The sequence below is a fragment of the Pogona vitticeps genome, chromosome 2, assembly GCF_051106095.1.
Source record: "Pogona vitticeps strain Pit_001003342236 chromosome 2, PviZW2.1, whole genome shotgun sequence".
NCBI classification, from domain to species: Eukaryota; Metazoa; Chordata; class Lepidosauria; order Squamata; family Agamidae; genus Pogona; species Pogona vitticeps.
Window position 1 is genome coordinate 98,148,819 of NC_135784.1, and position 20,408 is coordinate 98,169,226.

The following is a 20,408-nucleotide window of genomic DNA, read 5'->3' on the forward strand; positions in this document are numbered from 1 at the left end:
AGATGGGAGTCTGAAGTAGAAGTTAGTCTGTGGGCATTAGAGGGTATGGTATAGTGAGGAGTTAAGGTAGGCAGTTAAGAATGTGGAACTGATAGAGAGTTAAGAGTGAAACAAGCTATTACTAATCTAATGAATACTTTAAAGTATGTGAAGAACCTGTTGAAGTGAACTGCAATCAGTAAACCTGTTTTGTTCAACTTTATACAGCATGGACCTCAATCTTTCTATTTAAAGGGTATTGACAGAGGTCAACTGGTGGCAAATTCCCAAATGGGAATTCTGCAGAGTAAGAGTACAGTATTGCCATTCCCTCTATGCTTGGGGGCACATGAAATGTTTTCTGAACATGAAATGAAGGGGAAGTTTTCTTTAGTAAGAGCATCTCTCTGAGCTGGGTCCTTTGGAGTAAAAATGCAGCTCTCTTATTTAGTAGAATTCTTTAGTTTTTGACAATTTTATTTTCAGAAGAGAGTGTGCATCGGCAAGTAAGATCCTGGTATTTTTCTTTCATTATAGAAAATGACAAAAGACAACCTAGCAGAAGAAAAAACATCACTTCAAAAAAGTCTCCTGTACTATGAAAGTCAATATGGACGTCCGGTAATATTTCATACTTTGCCTCCACCCTCAGAAATTATTTAAGGCACAATTGGCATGGTTGTGCAGGATCACTGAACACCTGTCCCAAATAATTCTCCAGTCTTACGATTCCCCAATGGTTCTTAAAATAGCATGTTCATTGGATATGTGCCACGTTGAGGCCAGAAAGAATGAATGCAAAGTAAGATTCAAAGGGCAGCCATTTAAATGCATATTACAATTGAAATGCCTAAATAGAATTCATGTGGTTCCTTCTCAAACCAATATTTGGAAAACCAACCAACCACCACCACCCCACTAATTTGAGAAAAAACCTCTGAGTGTTAGATTTCTGTTAACATTCTTTATTATAGTATAATTTTTAATTTGTAGTCGCTAACACATGAATATGTTGAAATACATGCTGTTTTTCACCATTACTGCCCATGTTTATTGTATATTGATATGCAGTATTGTGCACATTCTGTATCTGTATATTGACCAAACTCTGGGAGGCAGTGGAAGACAGGAGGGCCTGGCGTGCTCTGGTCCATGGCGTCAGGAAGAGTCAGACATGACTTAACGACTAAACAACAGCAACATATTGACAATAGCATGGTCTCTCCGGAAACCTTAAATGGATGTTGGCCTTCACTGCTTGTATCTTGATGAAGTATCACAAAAGAAATACAGTGGTGCCTCACATAACGATGTTAATTGGTTCCAAACAAAACATCGTTATGTGAAAACATCGTTATGTGAAGCACCATTTCCCATAGGAATGCATTGGAAACCGGTTAATCCGTTCCAATAGGAATGGATTATCCGGTTTTTTCCCTCCCCCCGTGGCTTGGATCTGACCCACGGCGGCTAACTCAGCCATGGCTTGACTCCCTAGAGTCCGGCCATGGCTGGGGTAGCCGCCGTGGCTCGGATCCAAGCCGCGGGGGGAGGGTGGTGGGATTGGAATGCCTTTCAGGCATCCCGGGCTTGGATCCCACCCGCCGCCGGTTAGGGTAACCGGCGGCGGGTGGGATCCAAACCCGGGATGCCTGAAAGGCATCCCAATCCCACCACCCTCTCAGCCTGCCCCCACAGCTTGGATCCAAGCCGTGGGGGGTCGCTGGGAGCGGACACCCCCCCACCCTGCAGCCGCCGCTTGAAGCCTCCCCGCGCTGCTTTCCCCAGCCATTCTCGGACGTCCAGGCGTCCGAGAACGGCTCGGGTAGGCGGCCCGGGCAGGCTTCAAGCGGCGGCTGCAGGGTGGGGGGGTGTCCGGAAGGTTTCCAGGCTTTCACCTGGAAACCTTCCGGATACCCCCCCCCCTCTGTCCCCGCTGCTGGTAGCCTGCCCGGGCCGCCTACCCCAGCCGTTCTCGGACGTCCAGGCGTCCGAGAACAGCTCGGGTAGGCAGCCTGGGCAGGCTTCAAGCGGCGGCTGCAGGGTGGGGGGGTGTCCGGAAGGTTTCCAGGCTTTCACCTGGAAACCTTCCGGATACCCCCCCCTCTGTCCCCGCTGCTGGTAGCCTGCCCGGGCCGCCTACCCCAGCCGTTCTCGGACGTCCAGGCGTCCGAGAACAGCTCGGGTAGGCAGCCTGGGCAGGCTTCAAGCGGCGGCTGCAGGGTGGGGGGGTGTCCGGAAGGTTTCCAGGCTTTCACCTGGAAACCTTCCGGATACCCCCCCCTCTGTCCCCGCTGCTGGTAGCCTGCCCGGGCCGCCTACCCCAGCCGTTCTCGGACGTCCAGGCGTCCGAGAACAGCTCGGGTAGGCAGCCTGGGCAGGCTACGAGCTGGGGCTGGCTGACGCTTCGGAGGAGCCGCGGGGAGAGGCCTCCCCGCGGCCCCTCCGAAGCGCCGGCCAGCCGGCCGGCATTCTCGGGGCAGGCGCTTCGGAGCAGCCGCGGGAGAGGTCTCCCTGCAGCCGCTCCAAAGCGCCCGCCCGGAGAATGCCTGCAGGCTGGCCGGCGCTTCGTAGCAGCCGCGGGAGAGGTCTCCCCGCAGCCGCTCTGAATCGCCGGCCAGCCAGCCGGCATTCTCAGGGCAGGCGCTTCGTAGCAGCCGCGGGAGAGGTCTCCCCGCAGCCGCTCTGAATCGCCCGCCCGGAGAATGCCTGCAGGCTGGCCGGCGATTCAGAGCGGCTGCGGGGAGACCTCTCCCGCGGCTGCTACGAAGCGCCGGCCAGCCAGCCGGCATTCTCAGGGCAGGCGCTTCGGAGCAGCCGCGGGAGAGGTCTCCCCGCAGCCGCTCTGAATCGCCCGCCCGGAGAATGCCTGCAGGCTGGCCGGCGATTCAGAGCGGCTGCGGGGAGACCTCTCCCGCGGCTGCTACGAAGCGCCGGCCAGCCAGCCGGCATTCTCAGGGCAGGCGCTTCGGAGCAGCCGCGGGAGAGGTCTCCCCGCAGCCGCTCTGAATCGCCCGCCCGGAGAATGCCTGCAGGCTGGCCGGCGATTCAGAGCGGCTGCGGGGAGACCTCTCCCGCGGCTGCTCCAAAGCGCCGGCCAGCCAGCCGGCATTCTCAGGGCAGGCGCTTCGGAGCGGCCGCGGGAGAGGTCTCCCCGCAGCCGCTCTGAATCGCCCGCCCGGAGAATGCCTGCAGGCTGGCCGGCGATTCAGAGCGGCTGCGGGGAGACCTCTCCCGCGGCTGCTACGAAGCGCCGGCCAGCCAGCCGGCATTCTCAGGGCAGGCGCTTCGGAGCAGCCGCGGGAGAGGTCTCCCCGCAGCCGCTCTGAATCGCCCGCCCGGAGAATGCCTGCAGGCTGGCCGGCGATTCAGAGCGGCTGCGGGGAGACCTCTCCCGCGGCTGCTACGAAGCGCCGGCCAGCCAGCCGGCATTCTCAGGGCAGGCGCTTCGGAGCAGCCGCGGGAGAGGTCTCCCCGCAGCCGCTCTGAATCGCCCGCCCGGAGAATGCCTGCAGGCTGGCCGGCGATTCAGAGCGGCTGCGGGGAGACCTCTCCCGCGGCTGCTCCAAAGCGCCGGCCAGCCAGCCGGCATTCTCAGGGCAGGCGCTTCGGAGCGGCCGCGGGAGAGGTCTCCCCGCAGCCGCTCTGAATCGCCCGCCCAGAGAATGCCTGCAGGCTGGCCGGCGATTCAGAGCGGCTGCGGGGAGACCTCTCCCGCGGCTGCTCCAAAGCGCCGGCCAGCCAGCCGGCATTCTCAGGGCAGGCGCTTCGGAGCGGCCGCGGGAGAGGTCTCCCCGCAGCCGCTCTGAATCGCCCGCCCAGAGAATGCCTGCAGGCTGGCCGGCGATTCAGAGCGGCTGCGGGGAGACCTCTCCCGCGGCTGCTCCGAAGCGCCGGCCAGCCAGCCGGCATTCTCAGGGCAGGCGCTTTGGAGCGGCCGCGGGAGAGGTCTCCCCGCGGCCGCTCCGAAGCGCCCGCCGGGGGCCTATGGGGGAAACATCGCTATGCGAGTTTCCTCCATAGACTGCCTCGCTATACGAGGCAGTAGTTTCCCCCAGAAACCCCCTCGCTATGCGAATTCATCGTTAAACGAAGCATTCGCTAAGCGAGGCACCACTGTAGATGTATGTTCCTTGTGCAGATTTTTTTTTTCTTAAAGTGACTGATACCTCCTTATGCCCCAAATACTTCAAAAATAGGCTAGCTTTTGAATCCTGTAAGATCTTTGTTGGGCTGGACAATTGCAGAACTTGGGCACAGGAAACATTTAGTTTTGAAAAAAAGTTCCAAAACAGAGGCTGCAATCTTGTAGAATCACCTTGAGGTATCAGGTTTTATTTCAGAAGATGTAAATTTGTCTTTTTCTATAATCACGGACAAAGAGTTGCCAGTTGTCCACTGTCTTTCGCTTTGCTTTATATCAAAGCCTTCAACTTCTGTTTGGCTAGGAACAGAGATACGTAGAAGTATGGCAATCCAAATATCAGAAAAGTTGGAGAAAAAATTAGTTTACATGTTAGGGAAACACACAGTCTGTTGAAGGGAAATTAAGAGTATTACATAGTGGTTAGAGAAAGGTGTACTTCTCATTGTGGTACAATCCTTCTTGAGCAATGGTAGATACTGTACCTGCTTTGGTTGTAGATCCTGCCTTGAGTGGGTTGTCCAGGGTATCTTCCAAACACTAACAAAAAGGAAGAAACCTGTGTGGTACTTGTGACTGAGCAGGTTATGCTGTACTGGGTTACTATTTATAAAGGCTGGCTGTTCTTTTAAAAACAGCTGTTGTCTCCTACTTGCTGTCTCTAAACCGTGGAATCCATAGATTTATCTCCCTTTAAGTAACTGAAGCTATGTCTCATGTTAGGTGCTTATAACTTGCTGTTGGGCTCAATTTATCAGTGTCAGACTTATTTTTCTACTCAGATATTTGCTATTATATGAAAATCCCCAAAAGCCATTTACCCTTGCTGTATTGTTCCTTGCTGCTAGAAATAAACCCTATGTTCCTCAGTGTAGAAGAGAGGCAGTTTTATTTTCAGGGTTAGGTGAGCTGTATTTTTTTCTCTTCTTAGGTTTCCAGAGAAGAAAGGCATGTTGTTAAACCCCTCTATGACAGATATAGGCTGGTGAAACAAATGTTAACTCGAGCAAGTATTACTCCAATCCTTGTGAGTATAGAATATCCATTTGATTGATATTCTCTTACCCAGTGCTGAGAATATATCTTGTCTTGTGTTTTCCTTCTCTAGTCCTTGTGCTGAAGATCACCTATTAGAGCTGGGTAGTGTAGTACTGGCTAGAAAATTGTATTAACATTAATCATGGTTTTGGATAGCTAGTGCTCAATTGAAGAGTTCTTAGTACTTTCTTTAGCTTATGTCAGTCATAACAGTTGATGAGCCTGTTTCTTTCACAGCATTCAACGTTTGTTCAGACTTCTGTCAGAAGTCATGTGTCATTTTTTAAAATAGGTCATCTTTCTCCAGCCGCTTGAGAAAACTAGAACAGCCACGTCCTCTTATTTGTAGTAGTTGGCACCAGGGCATCAATGCCACTAAGGATTTAGTGTTCTCACTTTATTTTGGTACCAGATGACTGAAGGTAGATGGCTAGATTTCAGTGTGCTGTTTTGCTCCTGCAGGAAGATGCATAACATGAAGTTGTATACAAAAAATAAATAGAACAAAACATTACTTTTGTCTTACTTAACTTGATTATGTTTTAGGGATCACCATCAACCAAAAGACGAAGTCAAACATTACAGCCTATCATAGAGGGAGAAACAGCCCACTTCTTTGAAGAAATAAAGGTATTTTATTATCCAGAAGTGACAGTGGTCATAATGTAGTGATTTGATTTTGAATACTGCAGCAGCATCTCACTAATGCTATCCTGAGTGCTGTCAGAGAACTATAAAAATTAATGTTTGTGTAGACCAGTGTACCCGCTCCTGGGAAATGAAATGCCTAGTACATGTTCTTCTAACTGTTTCATTATTTTGCAGGAAGAAGAAGAAGAAGGTGAACTGTCATCAGAGCTGACCGATTTCCTCAAATCGAATGGCCAAATGCAACCTCTTCTTACTAGCCCAGTTGAAAACTCAGAATCTGATGTTGAAGAAAGTCAGGAGAAATTGACTCGAGAGCTTCGTCTGTCTAGTACACGTGCAGCTTCCATGTACGTAAATATAACCGTGAGCAATTACTAAAACATAACCAAAATAACTACTAGGTATTTTTCAACAGGTATTTGTGGATTGTTACAGAGTATGGGGTGTAGCAGGCTAAGGAAGTTCAGTTTGAAATGTCATTCTACTTTGTTAGTTCAACAGAATTAATGTTGTTGTTCTGTGTCAACAACAAGAGAATAATTTAAAATGTCCCCCAATGAAACACCTTCCACCAAAGAATTAATCAACATTTGAACAAATGGCACTTCCTATCTAAGAAGTGGTGTTCTCCTTCTTTATTGATGATGCTGTTAATCCAATGTATTTTTATTGCAATGCATTTCTAGGCCTGAATTATTGGAGCAACTTTGGAAAGCCAGAGCTGAAAAAAAGAAATTACGCAAAACACTACGGGAATTTGAAGACCAGTTTTATCAGCAGAATGGAAGGTTAGTTTATTATCTAGTACTAGTATTATGCACTTTTAATGTAAACAGTAAGAATCTAAATGACATAGTCTTCTTTGTTGATGAAGAAACTAGTTACCCTAACAATGTTATTTAATTAAATGCCACCTCTGACTCACTCACTCACTCACTCACTCACTCTCTCTCTCTCTCTCTCTCACACACACACACACACACACACACACACCACCACCACCACCAACAACAACAACAACAACAACAACAACCTAGTAGTAAATGATCCGTCCTAACCGAGCAAGGGTAAATCTATAGAATACATTCTATGCAAGAGCCTGGAAGTAACCAGAGATTACAGTACTGATGCAGTTAATTGTCCTACAATATTTGCAGTATACATCCTCTCTTTCTCCTGAGCCAGGAATAAGGCCTTTTCCAGCCCTTAGAAATGCCATTGAAGAATCTGATAAGATCTAGATGAGACAATTCAGAAGCAAAGTGACAGATTTGACAGAAAGGAAATTGGAGGACAGCACAGACCAGGAGAAGAATTATAGTCCCTCAGGCTATAATCTAGGACTTTGTAGTTTGATCCCCTTGTGGTCATATTCCATAACAAAAGGCACAGTTGCACTAGAGTTCCTTTGAAATCATTGAGAGTACTGGCAGCATAGAGTACTACAGTCAGAATTAAACAGAATATTAATTACACAGTAAGTATTAACTAATTGCCCATAACTTCACTCAACCAAGGAAAAGGCCCTCTTTGCTTTTAAATCTCAATAGAATTCTTCACTAATTTTCTGATAAAAATACATGATATGCCTCTCCCAAAACTGGAGTAAAAATACAAATGCCTTAGCTTTTCAGCACTTAATTGTAGATACTGATGATGGTTCTGCTTGGATTGCATTGAAATGTGGTACTATGGTAAACATCAGCAGGTCAATCACTGATGGCAAATTTCATGTTATTAGTTCAGCAGGCTTTCTTTAAATCAAGGATGTACAACTGTCAGGAATTTTTAAAGGTTTATTATCTTTTACTTTTTTCAGAAATGTTCAGAAAGAAGATCGTGCTCCTATGCTTGATGAGTACAGAGAATACAAGAAAGTTAAAGCCAAACTACGACTTCTTGAAGTTCTCATCAGCAAACAAGATTCTTCAAAATAAATATAACCTATGTTTCTTCATAACAGTGAGAGGTTGTTTTCTATGCTATCTGTAATATTCTTAGGTGTTCTATTTCTGTCTTGCGTGGTTGAAATAATGCAGTTTTTGTACACTTTTATTATGGTGCCACCATTCAAGGACAAGTAAGTCCTGTCTAGAGAGCTAGTGAAAAATCTTAAATTAAGACTGCTTTGTCCAACGTTAGCAAAGTTTTTCCCCCTCTCATTTTTAAATTAAAATGTGTCTTGATTCCAAAAGACTGTAGAACTAGGAACCATTCAGAAACTCTGGACCTGCCAGCTTCGTTTCATCTTCGTTTCTTAGTGTTACACTGAACTCCTCTATTGCCTTTTTATTATGGGGAACAGTGGCAGCAAATTAAAACACAACTCTGTGCATGAACACCACACTGAACTGAGATGCCTTTCAGAGGACTGTTGCAGAATAACTTGATTTCAAATGATATCTGTCATATAATAGGATGTTTTATGGCCTGTGCAGATTGAAAATTAAAGCTGTTATTTGCTCTTCAGTATCAGATGGCAATGGACAAACCAGAAAGTGACCTTGCTTGTTGTATTTTTAAAACTTGGAAAAATGAACATTTATATCACATATTGCCTACAAGACTAACATTACTGTTAATTTACCAGTTATCAGTTTATGGCTAATTGTGACTTAGTGTGCGGTTTGAATTGCATACTGCATTTTACCCTTCCATGGGAGGGGAGCGTGTTGGGGCTCCAATGTGTATGACTCAGCAGGTTTACCTGAACTCTGGTATATCTGAAATAAGTTTATCTTATCAAGGGCTAAAATTAATGTAACTGATATGATGGACCTACGGTGGACAGAGCCAGTTTTAAAAGAAGCATTTCAACTATGTCATGCTTATAGAAATGGATAGAAAAGTGGTTTAAATTTTGTGGCATTAAGCAGATATCGTAAGGTTCTTGTATGATGAAACATCAGATTTGCAACATTTTTTGTGACATTTTCTTTGCCTGGTATAGATGACACAGCAGCCTTTAATGTTTGCTTCTTTCAATCTGCATAATCTGAAGGATTGTATCTAGTCACACAAGGGAGGCACTGTCCTCACAGGATGGAGCCCTCTCCATGGCAAATGCCATGGCACAGGCATAAGCACGACATTTCAGACCATTCCAAATGCCTTGGTAGACTGAGTCCTGTCTGTGTGAATGTAAACTGGGGAGTGCAGGACTCCATTCTGGGATCCTAGTGCATTTGGCTGCTGCATCTGTGGCAAAACTAAGTGACTGGGCGCTGTTGGATATCTTTTGTATTTTGGTCTTGTTTTTGCATGTGCCTATTTGCTGCATGTTTTATGAACAACTGAGGTCAGCACCAATATTATTTCTCTCAGCTTTTTGAAAGACCAAAAAATGAACTTCTGTGATAATACGTGGCAAGCATGTAAACTCATCAGGTTGATGTGTTAACATGAAATAGAAAGGTAGGTTGCAATACTCTGTATTTGTCTGTTTGCTACATTTCTTATTTTTTTTCTGTGATTATAGGCATGTAATTTTGGAACCCAAGAGAGCACTAAAATGAGTTTATATTCAATGCTTTACCTTTTTATACAACTAAAAGGGTGTTTTTGTGTGTGGACTGTAGTGGATTGCAAGGTTGAAAATTAATTTGGAGAACATCTGTGGCTTGTATTCAGCTTCACTGTGCAATGTACATTGTACACTTAAGTTACTTTTCTGTCTGTTTCCAAACCCCGGTGCATCTAAACATTGAAATGTATGTGTACTGTATAGTGTTGTACATGAATGTTTTATATACCACATGCAAAATGTCAATATGCACTATTTAAATGTTTTAAATAATATATTCCTCCTTTATAATGCTTAAATCTATATGATTCCAATATTTTTATAAAGTGAGTGATCAGATTGGTTCCACTTCACAATTAACAGCTGCTTTTGTGTGTGTTATGCAGTGTTTGGCTGTTTGTTCAATATCATAGCTAGCATGGCATCAGTTATGCTAAGAGTTATGCTAAGAGTGTGTGTTGTGCCATCCTTTATAAATGAGCAATAAATGGTAGTGTTAGGCATTTTGTGATATAACATAGTTTTACTTTGGTATAAGTAAAAACTATATATGTGGATATATATATATATATAAATATAAATATATATAAATAAACCAGATATAAATGATTGCTATGTCTGGCATTTCACTGTATAGATTTTTATAATAAAATGATCTTTTATTGTCATACTCCAGTGTGTGTTTGTGTTCTGTATGTTATTTCTGTAACTAGTTTGGAAATTTTACAATGGCACATTTCAAAAAGTCCCCCAAAGTCTACTTCTGTTACTGGTATCGACCTTAATCTTCTAGTTTCAATTTAGAAAGAATCTTTTGAGTGGTCTCTTATGTTCAGTACCTTTGTAAGTTTCACTGAAAGCCCACTGTGATCAAAAATTCCTTATAAAAACTTACCTGTTTGCTCCAATTTTTCATTTTGACAGACAAAAGGTGAAAGAAAAGTTTGATGAAAAAAGGAAACACAAAAAGCCATGAAATTTTTGTGTGACCCCCTTTCATTAATATGACTCATACAAGTTTAAGAAGCTCACTCTCTTTTAGAAATTTATGAAAGAACCCAGAAATGAAAAAGGAGACTGTTCTGTTTTTCCTTTTGTTTTAAAATGAAAGTCCACCCCTGAAATCTAGTTTGTTGCTAGCTACTTTAGTTTAAGAGGATATACAACTGGAAGGCCACAGATATTTAAGAGAATATCTGTGGTCTTCCAGTTGTATTACAACTCCCATGATCCTATGCCAGCCCACCTAATGGTAAGGGATCATCATCCATGTACATTTGCAGGCCTTCAAGTTATCAATCTCTACCCCTCTTTCCCTGAAAATAAGACCTAACCTGAAAATAAGCCCTAGTATGATTTTTCACGATGCTCGTAATATAAGCCCTACCCCCAAAATAAGTCCCAGTTAAGTGAAACCCCACCCTCGCCATTGTTCAGCAACTTTAAGAGATAACATGACTATATTTGAATAAATGTAGATTGTTGTACAATGAAAAAAAAAACCCCTGAAAATAAGCCCTAATGTGTTTTTTGGAGCAAAAATTAATATTAAGACCCTGTCCTTAAAGGACTTGTACAGTAACACTGCACACTGCTTAGGGAGGATGACTTGGCTTAGAATCTAGGAGTTGAAGACAGGTGTATCACTTCTCAAACATTTACTTGCCTTATAACCAAGCCAGGTTGATCAAGGATCCTTGTGTTTTTCTGTGATTTGATTTCCCCATACTCAACCTCAAGAGAGTCTAACTTGATTTTTAGTTGAAGACACTTTGCTTGTTTCACTGTTGGCTGGCTTGTCTCAAGACCTGATGTACAGCAAGACATAATTCCTTGCAGTGAAAAAAGACTTCTGCAGGAACATAATGGAAACCTGTAGGTGCATGCTTGAAATACAGTGGTGCCTCGCTAGATGACCCCACTAAATGACGAATCTGCATAACGACATTTTGCAATCGTTATAGCGATTCGCAAAACAGTGATTTCAGTGGGCAGTTGTCGCTGGACGTTGATTTGGTCTGTGCTTCACAGACCATTTGTTCGCAAGACGATGATTTCTACAGCTGATCGTCGGCTTCACAAAATGGCTGTCCTGTGTTTTCTGGACCCATGCTTTGTAGGACAGCCATTTTTACAGCTGATCGGCACTCACAGAATGGCTTCCCTATGGGCGATCTTCGCTAAACGATGAGATATTTTCCCCATTGGAACACATTAAATGGGTTTCAATGCAATCTAATGGGGAATCACATTTTGCATGACGATGATTTCGCTAAACAGCAATTTTCACAGAACGAATTATCGTCGTCATGCGGGGCACCACTGTATAGGGTCTGCTAGAGCAGGACCTGAAATACTGATCCACTGTAAAATCTTTGCTTTCCCCTTTGGTACAGAGTAAATTTACCAGCACATAAGATTTGCAAACATGCTTATTTATTCAATTTGCAGAAAGTGGATGGTCCTGATGCAGACTTTTTAATACGCAAAGTACATAGTCATGTAATCATGGTCCCTTGCAACCATTAAAATACCAGAGAGCATCCTCTTGGTATAAGGCATCACTGCAGTGAGAAGAGTATTCTTAGTAGCTGTCTCACAACTGGAACTTCTCACAGATCAAACGTCAGACCTGTATAGTACTCAGAAATGACATTTTCTTGCTGGCGCTTGCATATTAAGAGACAAATGGTATTCCAAACATTGCAGATTCTTTATACTTCTAAATTCCCTGGGCCTTTAAGATGATGAAATGAATACAAAATAACCTACTTATCAAATGACGTAATTTTCAGATAATGGGGGCAAATCTTATAGAAGTAATCTATCTGCATTACCTTATTTTCAGAGGGGAAAGAGCATCTGTCATCCACATGTGCATCCCTTTAAAAAGTAACAGATCTGTTCTTCATTTGAACATGCATTTGAGATGTGCATGTTTCTGATCTATGATTGCAGTACCTGACACATGTGGAAAACTCCTGCATGTAGCTTCAAATGTTTCTTTCACTTTCCACCCATCTCTAGAATATAGAATAGTCTACTCACTTGACAAATACAAAATTAAAAGACTTTTATTCAGTTGCCTGTAATATTTAACATGTTTTAATGTGTTCCTACTGTAGCCAGTCTTTGACTGCAAAATATTTTTCTTCCATATCCATGAAGTGGTGCTACTGTCCAGCACTTCCGTAATAAAAACTTTGTTCATTGCCCCTTGTGTCCCATTCTGAATAATAATAATAATAATAATAATAATAATAATAATAATAATAATAATAATAATAATAATAATAACAACAACAACAACAACAACAACAACAACAACAACAACAACAATAATAATAACAACAACACCAAAAGCAACTCATTTTTGTTAATTTTTTAACAAATTTTGCTTGGTTTTCCTTGGATACCATGTTTAGGATCTGTGAACCTAACTTAGGAAAACAGTCAAATGCAGAAGAAGCAGAGATAATCAAGTTCATGTTTCTTTTCTGTCCCATGTAACATACCACTTAATATAGTTTAAGTCAGTGCTATTAACCTGGCTGTTGCAGAAAGCAACTCTTCTGTCTTAGATTCAGTTCACCAGCTATATAATAAAACAAAGGTTTATGGCTCCTAGATAACTCCATGCACAGTTTGCACAGATGCTAGCTGGGAGTCTTTTTTATCAGGTGATGGGCTGTATGCTGTTCAAAAAGTTTGTGTCTCATGAAGTGGGAATATTTTAGCTCAGGAAGGGAATTGAGTGCTTTTTGTCCCTTCATGCTCTAGAACAGGGGTCTCAAACTCAATTTACCTGGGGGCCGCTGAAGGCAGAGTCTGGGTGAGGCTGGGCCGCATCAGATTTTCTGCCAAGCGAAGCAAGAGCCCGAGGAAGCCACCCAGGAGTTTCTTCAGCCTGGCTGGGGCTCCGAGGAGGAGGAGGAGGAGGGGCACCAGTCAGGACCCCCTCCGGCTCCTTCTTCACTACCACCACCAGCAGCAGCAGCAGCAGCAGGACGAAGAAGTGGAGAAGGGAGGGAACGGCGGCCACCGCCTAGCCGGGGGGGGGAAGGGCACAAGATAACAGCAGCTGCTTTTGGCGGCTTGGGCATGCTCTTCGAGGACAGAACAGGAGTGAGCTCTGCTTGGTGGCAGCTCGGGTACTCTGGGAAAAGGCCCGGCAGTGCGCCTCGCTCACCAGCTCTCCCCCAAAACAGCGCCTCTTGCACCTTCCATCCGGAACTGCAGCCTGCCAGCCAGCAGACAGGCAGGCTGGCTGGCAGGCTGCAGATCCGGATGGACGGTGCAAAAGGCACTGTCTTGGGGGAGAGCCGCTGAGCGAGGCGAGGCTTTTTTTTAACTCTTGACAGCAGAGGGCATGTGGGTGCTTCAGGGGGGCAGGCAAGGCGGGGGCCACAAACTATCATCCGGCGGGCTGCAAATGGCCCCCAGGCCGCATGTTTGAGACCCCTGCTCTAGAATGTTATGCCTGATGGCCTGTATACACTCCCAAGAGTGTGATCACATAGAAGTTAGAGGTTAGGCAATCTAGTTTCTGCAAAACCAAATACAGGCTTTGATTTCCCTGTACCATGAAAAGCTGCAAAGGTACACTTGAACAGCAAACAACATTTTATTGGTAAGTGACTTCTTCTGAGAATGAATGATGTAAACCAAATGACAAGCTCATGTAAGCCATATGTGCTTGTCAGATAAGAGCTACTTCTTCCATCACTTTTAACATTTGTCTTCAATTGTAGCAAGTAAAGGAATCAAAATGCAGGTACTTCTTACTGCACTAGAATTCAGGTACACTTTCAAGAAATATTTACAAGGAAAAACATCTGATGGAAAGAGTATCCTAGCATACAGTTCAAAGAGCAACTGAAAAATGGAGGAGAGAGGTTGGGCTCCTTGTGCTGTGTGGAATGGCAGAGTTTTACCTACTTGAGGGGAGGTAATGCATGTTCTTCTGAGATCCAGACTCTCCCAAAATGCTGCAATTGCTCAGGGAATAGCTAGTACATTCAAGCACATCCAGTGTCGCCCTTCAATTACACAGAAACCCACAACTGGGATGCCATCTAAATATGCTTGAGATTACATGAAAGCCACAGTTGTGACCAATATTTGGGTGGTGAAATTAACATGGTCACACTTATCTTAAAGACACTTCAAAGACAGAAAGTTAAGACGAAGTTTTCTTTCTTACTACTTGGACAATAATGCAGAGTGCCACTGGTTTTGTTTCTGGGCCAGTGATTCACTCTACACGATGCAAACAATCGAATACCTCATTTGTGGCAGAGCAGAAAGCATCCCAACTAAGGTTCAAACTAAATGTTAAAAGGTGTGTCTCCTTCCCCCTTCATGGATTGCTGCCTTGTTGTGGCGAAGGGGCTTGAGTAATTCAGAGAAGCTAGGGGCTATGCCGTGCAGGGACACCCAAGATGGGCAGGACATAGTGGAGAGTTCCGACTAAACGCAATCCACCTGGAGTAGGAACCGGCAATTCCACTCCAGTATCTTTGCCAAGAAAACCCCATGATCAGAAACAAAAGGCTAAAAGATATGATGCTGGAAGATGGGACCTTCAGGTTGGAAGGCGTCCAACATCCTACTGAGGAAGAGTGGAGGACAAGTACAAGTAGCTCCAGAGCTAATGAGGTGGTTGGGCCAAAGCTGAAAGGACGCTCAGCTGTGGACGTGCCTGGAAGTGAAAGGAAAGTCCAATGCTGCAAAGAAAAATACTGCACAGGAACCTGGAATGTAAGATCTATGAACCTTGGGAAGCTGGATGTGGTCAAACAGGAGATGGCAAGAATAAACATTGACATCCTGGGCGTCAGTGAACTAAAATGGACAGGAAAGGGCGAATTCAATTCAAATGATTACTATATCTACTATTCTGGGCAAGAAGCCCATAGAAGGAATGGAGTAGCCCTTGTTACATACAGCACTGATGTTACCTGTCTGTCATGGGTTTGGAGGGAAAGTTCCATCCTATGGGGAGTGGAAGGCGGGACATCAGGAGGAGGGGCTGTACTGTATATATATGTGAAGCCTGTGTGGAGCTGGAGGAGAGCTGAGAGAAGAAGCTGGAGTGGGAGTCTGTGTGTCAGACAGGGTACTACTGTGTGTCAGTCAGTACCAACCTGATAGGTTCAGGTGTCTGTATGGTTAGCCAGAACTGATAGGTTCAGGGTCTGTGCTTTATTTAAAGGTGTTCTGTGTGAACCAAACTGGTGTATGTATGATTGAGACTAAGCCACGTTACTGTATCTTATTCACTTGATCATTTTATTTTCCCTGTGTGTTATTTAAATAAACCTTATTCCTTTGTTAGTTAAAAATCCATCCCTGGTCTGTGTGACTTCTTATAGGGAATGGTTGGTGGCAGCTTAGTGAAACTGTGGCATATCCCAGTAGGTCTGGGGTTGTCACAGCCCTCACAGTCAACAAGAGTGGGAAAAGCTGTAATGGGATATAATCTCAAAAATGACAGAATGGTTTCAATATGAATCCAAGGCAGACCTTTCAACATCACAATAATCCAAGTTTATGCACCAACCACCATTGCTGAGCAGACTGAAAATGACTAATTCTATCAAGACTTAACAACACCTTCTAGAACTGACACCAAAGAAAGATATTCTTCTCATTCTAGGGGACTGGAATGCTAAAGTAGGGAGCCAAGAGATAAAAGGAACAACAGGTAGGTTTTGTCTTGGAGTTCAAAATGAAGCAGGACAAAGGTTAATAGAGTTTTGTTAAGAGAATAAGCTGGTCATCACAAACTCTCTTTTCCAACAACACAAGAGACTACTCTATACATGGAAATCACCAGATGGGCAATACCGTAATCAGATTGATTATATTCTCTGCAGCCAAAGATGGAGAAACTATACAGTCAGCAAAAACAAGACCTGGAGCTGATTGTGGCTCTGATCATCAGCTTCTCATAGCAAAATTCAAGCTTAAACTGAAGAGAGTAGGAAAAAACACTGGACTACTCAGGTATAATCTAAACCAAATCCCTTATGAATACACAGTGGAAGTGAAGAACAGATTTAAGGAACTCGAGTTGGTGAACAGAGTGCCTGAAGAACTTTGGATAGAGGCTCGTAACATTGTACAGGAGGCAGCAACAAAAACCATCCCAAAGAAAAGGAAATGCAAGAAAGCAAAGTGGCTGTCCAACGAGGCCTTAGAAATAGCAGAGAAGAGAAGGGAAACAAAATGCAAGGGAGATAGGGAAAGTTACAGAAAATTGAATGCAGACTTCCAAAGAACAGCAAGGAGAGACAAGAGGGCCTTCTTAAATGAACAATGCAAAAAAAATACTGTACAGGAAAATAATAGAAAAGGAAAAACCAGAGATCTGTTCAAGAAAACTGGAGATATTAAAGGAACATTTTGTGCAAATATGAACATGATAAAAGACAAAAATGGGAGAGACCTCACAGAAGCAGAAGACATCAAGAAGAGGTGGCAAGAATACACAAAGGAATTATACCAGAAAGATTTGGATATCCCAGACAAGCCAGATAGTGTGTTTGCTGACCCTGAGCCAGACGTCCTGGCTAACAACAAGGCCAGTGGAGGTGATGGCATTCCAGTTGAACTATTTAAAAACTTAAAAGATGACATTGTTAAGGTGCTACATTCAATATGCCAGCAAGTTTGGAAAACTCAACAGTGGCCAGAGGTCTGGAAAAGATCAGTCTACATTCCAGTCTCAAAGAAGGGCAGTGCCAAAGAATGCTCAAACTACCGTACAATTGCACTCATTTCACACGTTAGCAAGGTTATGCTCAAAATCTTACAAGGTAGGCTTCAGCAGTATGTGGACCGAGAACACCCAGAAGTACAAGCTGGATTTCAAAGGGGCAGAGGAACTAGAGACCAAATTGCTAAAAATGCCCTGGATTATGGAGAAAGCCAGAGTTCCAGAAAAACATGTACTTCTGCTTCATTGACTATGCAAAAGCCTTTGACTGTGTGGACCACAGCAAACTATGGCAAGTCCTTAAAGAAATGGGAGTGCCTGACCACCTTATCTATCTCCTGAGAAACCTATATGTGGGACAGGAAGCAACAGTTAGAACTGGATATGAAACAACTGATTGGTTGAAAATTGGGAAAGGAGTACGACAAGGCTGTATATTTTCTCCCTGCTTATTTAACATATATGCAGAATACATCATGCGAAAGGCAGGACTGGAGGAATGCCAAGCCAGAATTAAGATTGCCGAAAGAAATATCAACCTCCGATATGCAGATGATACCACTCTGATGGCAGAAAGTGAGGAGGAATTAAGGAACCTTGTAATTAGGGTGAAAGAGGAGAGTGCAAAAAATTGTCTGAAGCTCAACATCAAAAAACTAAGCTCATGGCCACTGGTGCCATCACCTCCTGGCAAATAGAAGGGGAAGATATGGAGGTAATTACAGATTTTACTTTCTTGGGCTCTGTGATCACTGCAGATGGTGACAGCAGCCCCGAAATTAAAAGACGCCTGCTTCTTGGGAGGAAAGCAATGAGAAACCTCAACAGCATCTTAAAAAGCAGAGACATCACCTTGCCAACAAAAGTCCGAATAGTCAAAGCTAGGGTTTTTCCTGTCGTGATGTACGGAAGTGAGAGCTGGACGATAAAGAAAGCTGACTGCCGAAGAATTGATGCTTTTGAATTGTGGTTCTGGAGGAGACTCTTGAGACTCCCCTGGACTGCAAGGAGAACAAACCTATCCATTCTAAAGGAAATCAACCTTGAGTGCTCACTGGAAGGACAAATCCTGAAGCTGAGGCTCCAATACTTTGGCCATCTCATGAGAAGAGGAGACTCCCTGGAAAAGACCCTTGATGTTGGGAAAGTGTGAAGGAAAGAGGAGAAGGGGACAACAGAGGATGAGATGGTTGAACAGTGTCACTGAAGCTACCAACATGAATTTGACCCAACTCTGGGAGACAGTGGAAGACAGGAGGGCCTGGTGTGCTCTGGTCCATGGGGTCACGAAGAGTCAGACACGACTAAACAACAACCTGTCTCCTCCAAAAAAATGTATTTCAAGTGTAAAATTAGCCCTTACCTTTCATTACTTTAGCCTTTCTGGTGCCTCTGTGCCTGCAGGAATAACCTTCATAATCATGTTAAGCTTAGATGTCACATCCCTCAGTTGTTCCTCCAGTTCTATTGTGTATCTGGAAAGTCTGCAAGGGAAGGAAAACAAAAAGACAGGTTGCTTAACTGTAACTGTAGTTCTTTGACTGGTCTTCTGTGAATCCACATGTGTTCTTTTTTTGCACCGCTGTGAACGTGACCTTGGAACTTTCCAGAAACGAAGGAAAGTGTTACGACATGCCTTCTCTGCTGCACAAGCTCCCCACCCTGTGTCAGGATTTCAGTTCCCCTCGTCCACTGCCGGTTAGAACAGAGGAGTTGCATGGCTGACTGAGAGGAGGCTGGATGGAGTATGTGAACTGCGACAGAAATTAAGGCATCAACAGGTAGTTTCTTTCTCTATCCCATGTCCACTACTTTTTAGGTTACTTGCTTTCATGTCTTCTAAGCACCCTTTGTGCCTTATGTGCTCTTCAACATGGCATCTGATTTAAGGTCATAGCAAGGTCAACTATAACAGCTGTGCAGTAAAAGTTAATTTAACTGTCATCACAGTTTACACTACAGCAAAGATTAGTACCCCCAGAAATAACTGCACCTCTTCTTTCTATGCTTTTGAGACCAAAACTGAAGTGAAGGATCCACATCTCAGTGCAGTCACTGAAATGCTGATGGGTCATTTAAATGTTTTTTCTACACAGCATGATAAGCGGAGGGTTTTTCAAAGAGAGACCCAATTTTCTATAGTACAGTATTCCCTTAATCAAACCATATCAGTTAGGTTGATATGAGTTTGACCTGTTGTCTCCATTAACGGAGTATTGAACTTGAAGCAAGCCTCAAATGATGATGGTTTAAAAAAATAAAACCCATCATATCTTTTCTCAGTCGTTTTCTTTTAGCTCTCCACTGAGTTACTCACAACAAATTAGTTCCTAAAAGGCAGAGATGTGAAAAGGTACTTTTTTCACAGAGATGTGAAAAGGTACAGGTTCCAGAATATCCTAGCCAGCATAGCCAGTTGCAACACTGGTTTTGGCATTCTCGGAACTGCAGTCCCAAAAAAGTAACTTTGCACATCCCTTTAAAAAGGGTGTGTGGTGGTAGAGTAAAAAGATGAGGATGCCCTTGTCATGTTGCCATTCCTCTCAGCAAGTCCTGGTCTTTAGCTACAGGATGGTGTGAGGGCATGGGTGCACCTCAGGATGGATTTAAGGTGGCTGCAGAGGTATTACTGGCAACACACAAACGATTTTTTTTAAAGTTGAGCTCTCCAAAGTGTGTTTAGTCTAAAGGCAGATCTGAAAATATTGACGGTTACTGGGATTAGGAGAAGAAGCAATAATAGCCTGCCTTTGAAATTCCCTGTGAGACACAGTATCATGAAGTCTTGGTGACGAGGAAGGTTGACTTCTTGGCCATCTGCTGTAGTCCTGAAGAGAAATAGCCGATCAGTCATTTTCAAATATATACTGACGAAGTAAGTATATGCAAAGCTGAATAAATACTATGGCACTACAAGAGTGCAGCAAGAAGGAAGGATGGGAGGAAGGAAGGGACAGAGGGAGGGAAGTGGAATGTAAGTACTGTGTGCAGAATTTAGCTGTCTGAAATTTTCATCATTTATAAAAAACACATTTCTTGCCCTGGCAGTAGTGGGTTGACTGGAAGGGGGGGGGGTTCCTTCAGGTTTACAGTTGCTAGATAAAGCTAATAGCAAAAGCTGCTACAGAAATTAAGGGATAAAAAGGATTATATGGATTAGTTCATTTGCTTCATTTAGAAAGGCTGCCTAATTCAGCTTTCCTGGTGAGTCTAAATCTCAACAGGCTAGGCAGAGAATTTTAATTCTGAAAGTATCTTCCTTGAAATGGAGGGTAGGGTCACTCACAAAAACTCTTATTCACTATGAACTAGCAAATCTGTGCTGAAAGACAAGTTGCTACTTGACGCAGTGA

The 20,408-nt window shown here is 44.0% G+C and overlaps 2 protein-coding genes across 8 annotated transcripts in view; one reads left to right on the forward strand and one right to left on the reverse strand.

Annotated features, from left to right (window-relative positions):
- FAM13B (family with sequence similarity 13 member B) overlaps positions 1-10,005 on the forward strand; it is a 67,660-nt gene extending 57,655 nt beyond the window's left edge. For 4 of the 6 annotated variants that reach the window (XM_072990112.2, XM_072990110.2, XM_020782692.3 and 1 more), the window contains 6 exons: positions 517-600; positions 5,055-5,150; positions 5,708-5,791; positions 5,987-6,159; positions 6,499-6,600; positions 7,632-10,005. In XM_072990112.2, the coding sequence (XP_072846213.2) occupies positions 517-600; positions 5,055-5,150; positions 5,708-5,791; positions 5,987-6,159; positions 6,499-6,600; positions 7,632-7,749 (657 nt within the window). In that variant the 3' untranslated portion in view covers positions 7,750-10,005. The remainder of the gene's footprint in view (positions 1-516; positions 601-5,054; positions 5,151-5,707; positions 5,792-5,986; positions 6,160-6,498; positions 6,601-7,631) is intronic. The other 2 variants (XM_072990111.2, XM_078385692.1) reach the window with 1 other exon arrangement.
- Positions 10,006-12,391: 2,386 nt separating this feature from the next.
- PKD2L2 (polycystin 2 like 2, transient receptor potential cation channel) overlaps positions 12,392-20,408 on the reverse strand; it is a 38,018-nt gene continuing 30,001 nt past the window's right edge. For both annotated transcript variants that reach the window (XM_072990114.2, XM_072990113.2), the window contains 3 exons: positions 19,804-19,883; positions 18,419-18,539; positions 12,392-12,564 (listed from right to left, as the gene is read on the reverse strand). In XM_072990114.2, the coding sequence (XP_072846215.2) occupies positions 18,425-18,539; positions 19,804-19,883 (195 nt within the window). In that variant the 3' untranslated portion in view covers positions 12,392-12,564; positions 18,419-18,424. The remainder of the gene's footprint in view (positions 12,565-18,418; positions 18,540-19,803; positions 19,884-20,408) is intronic.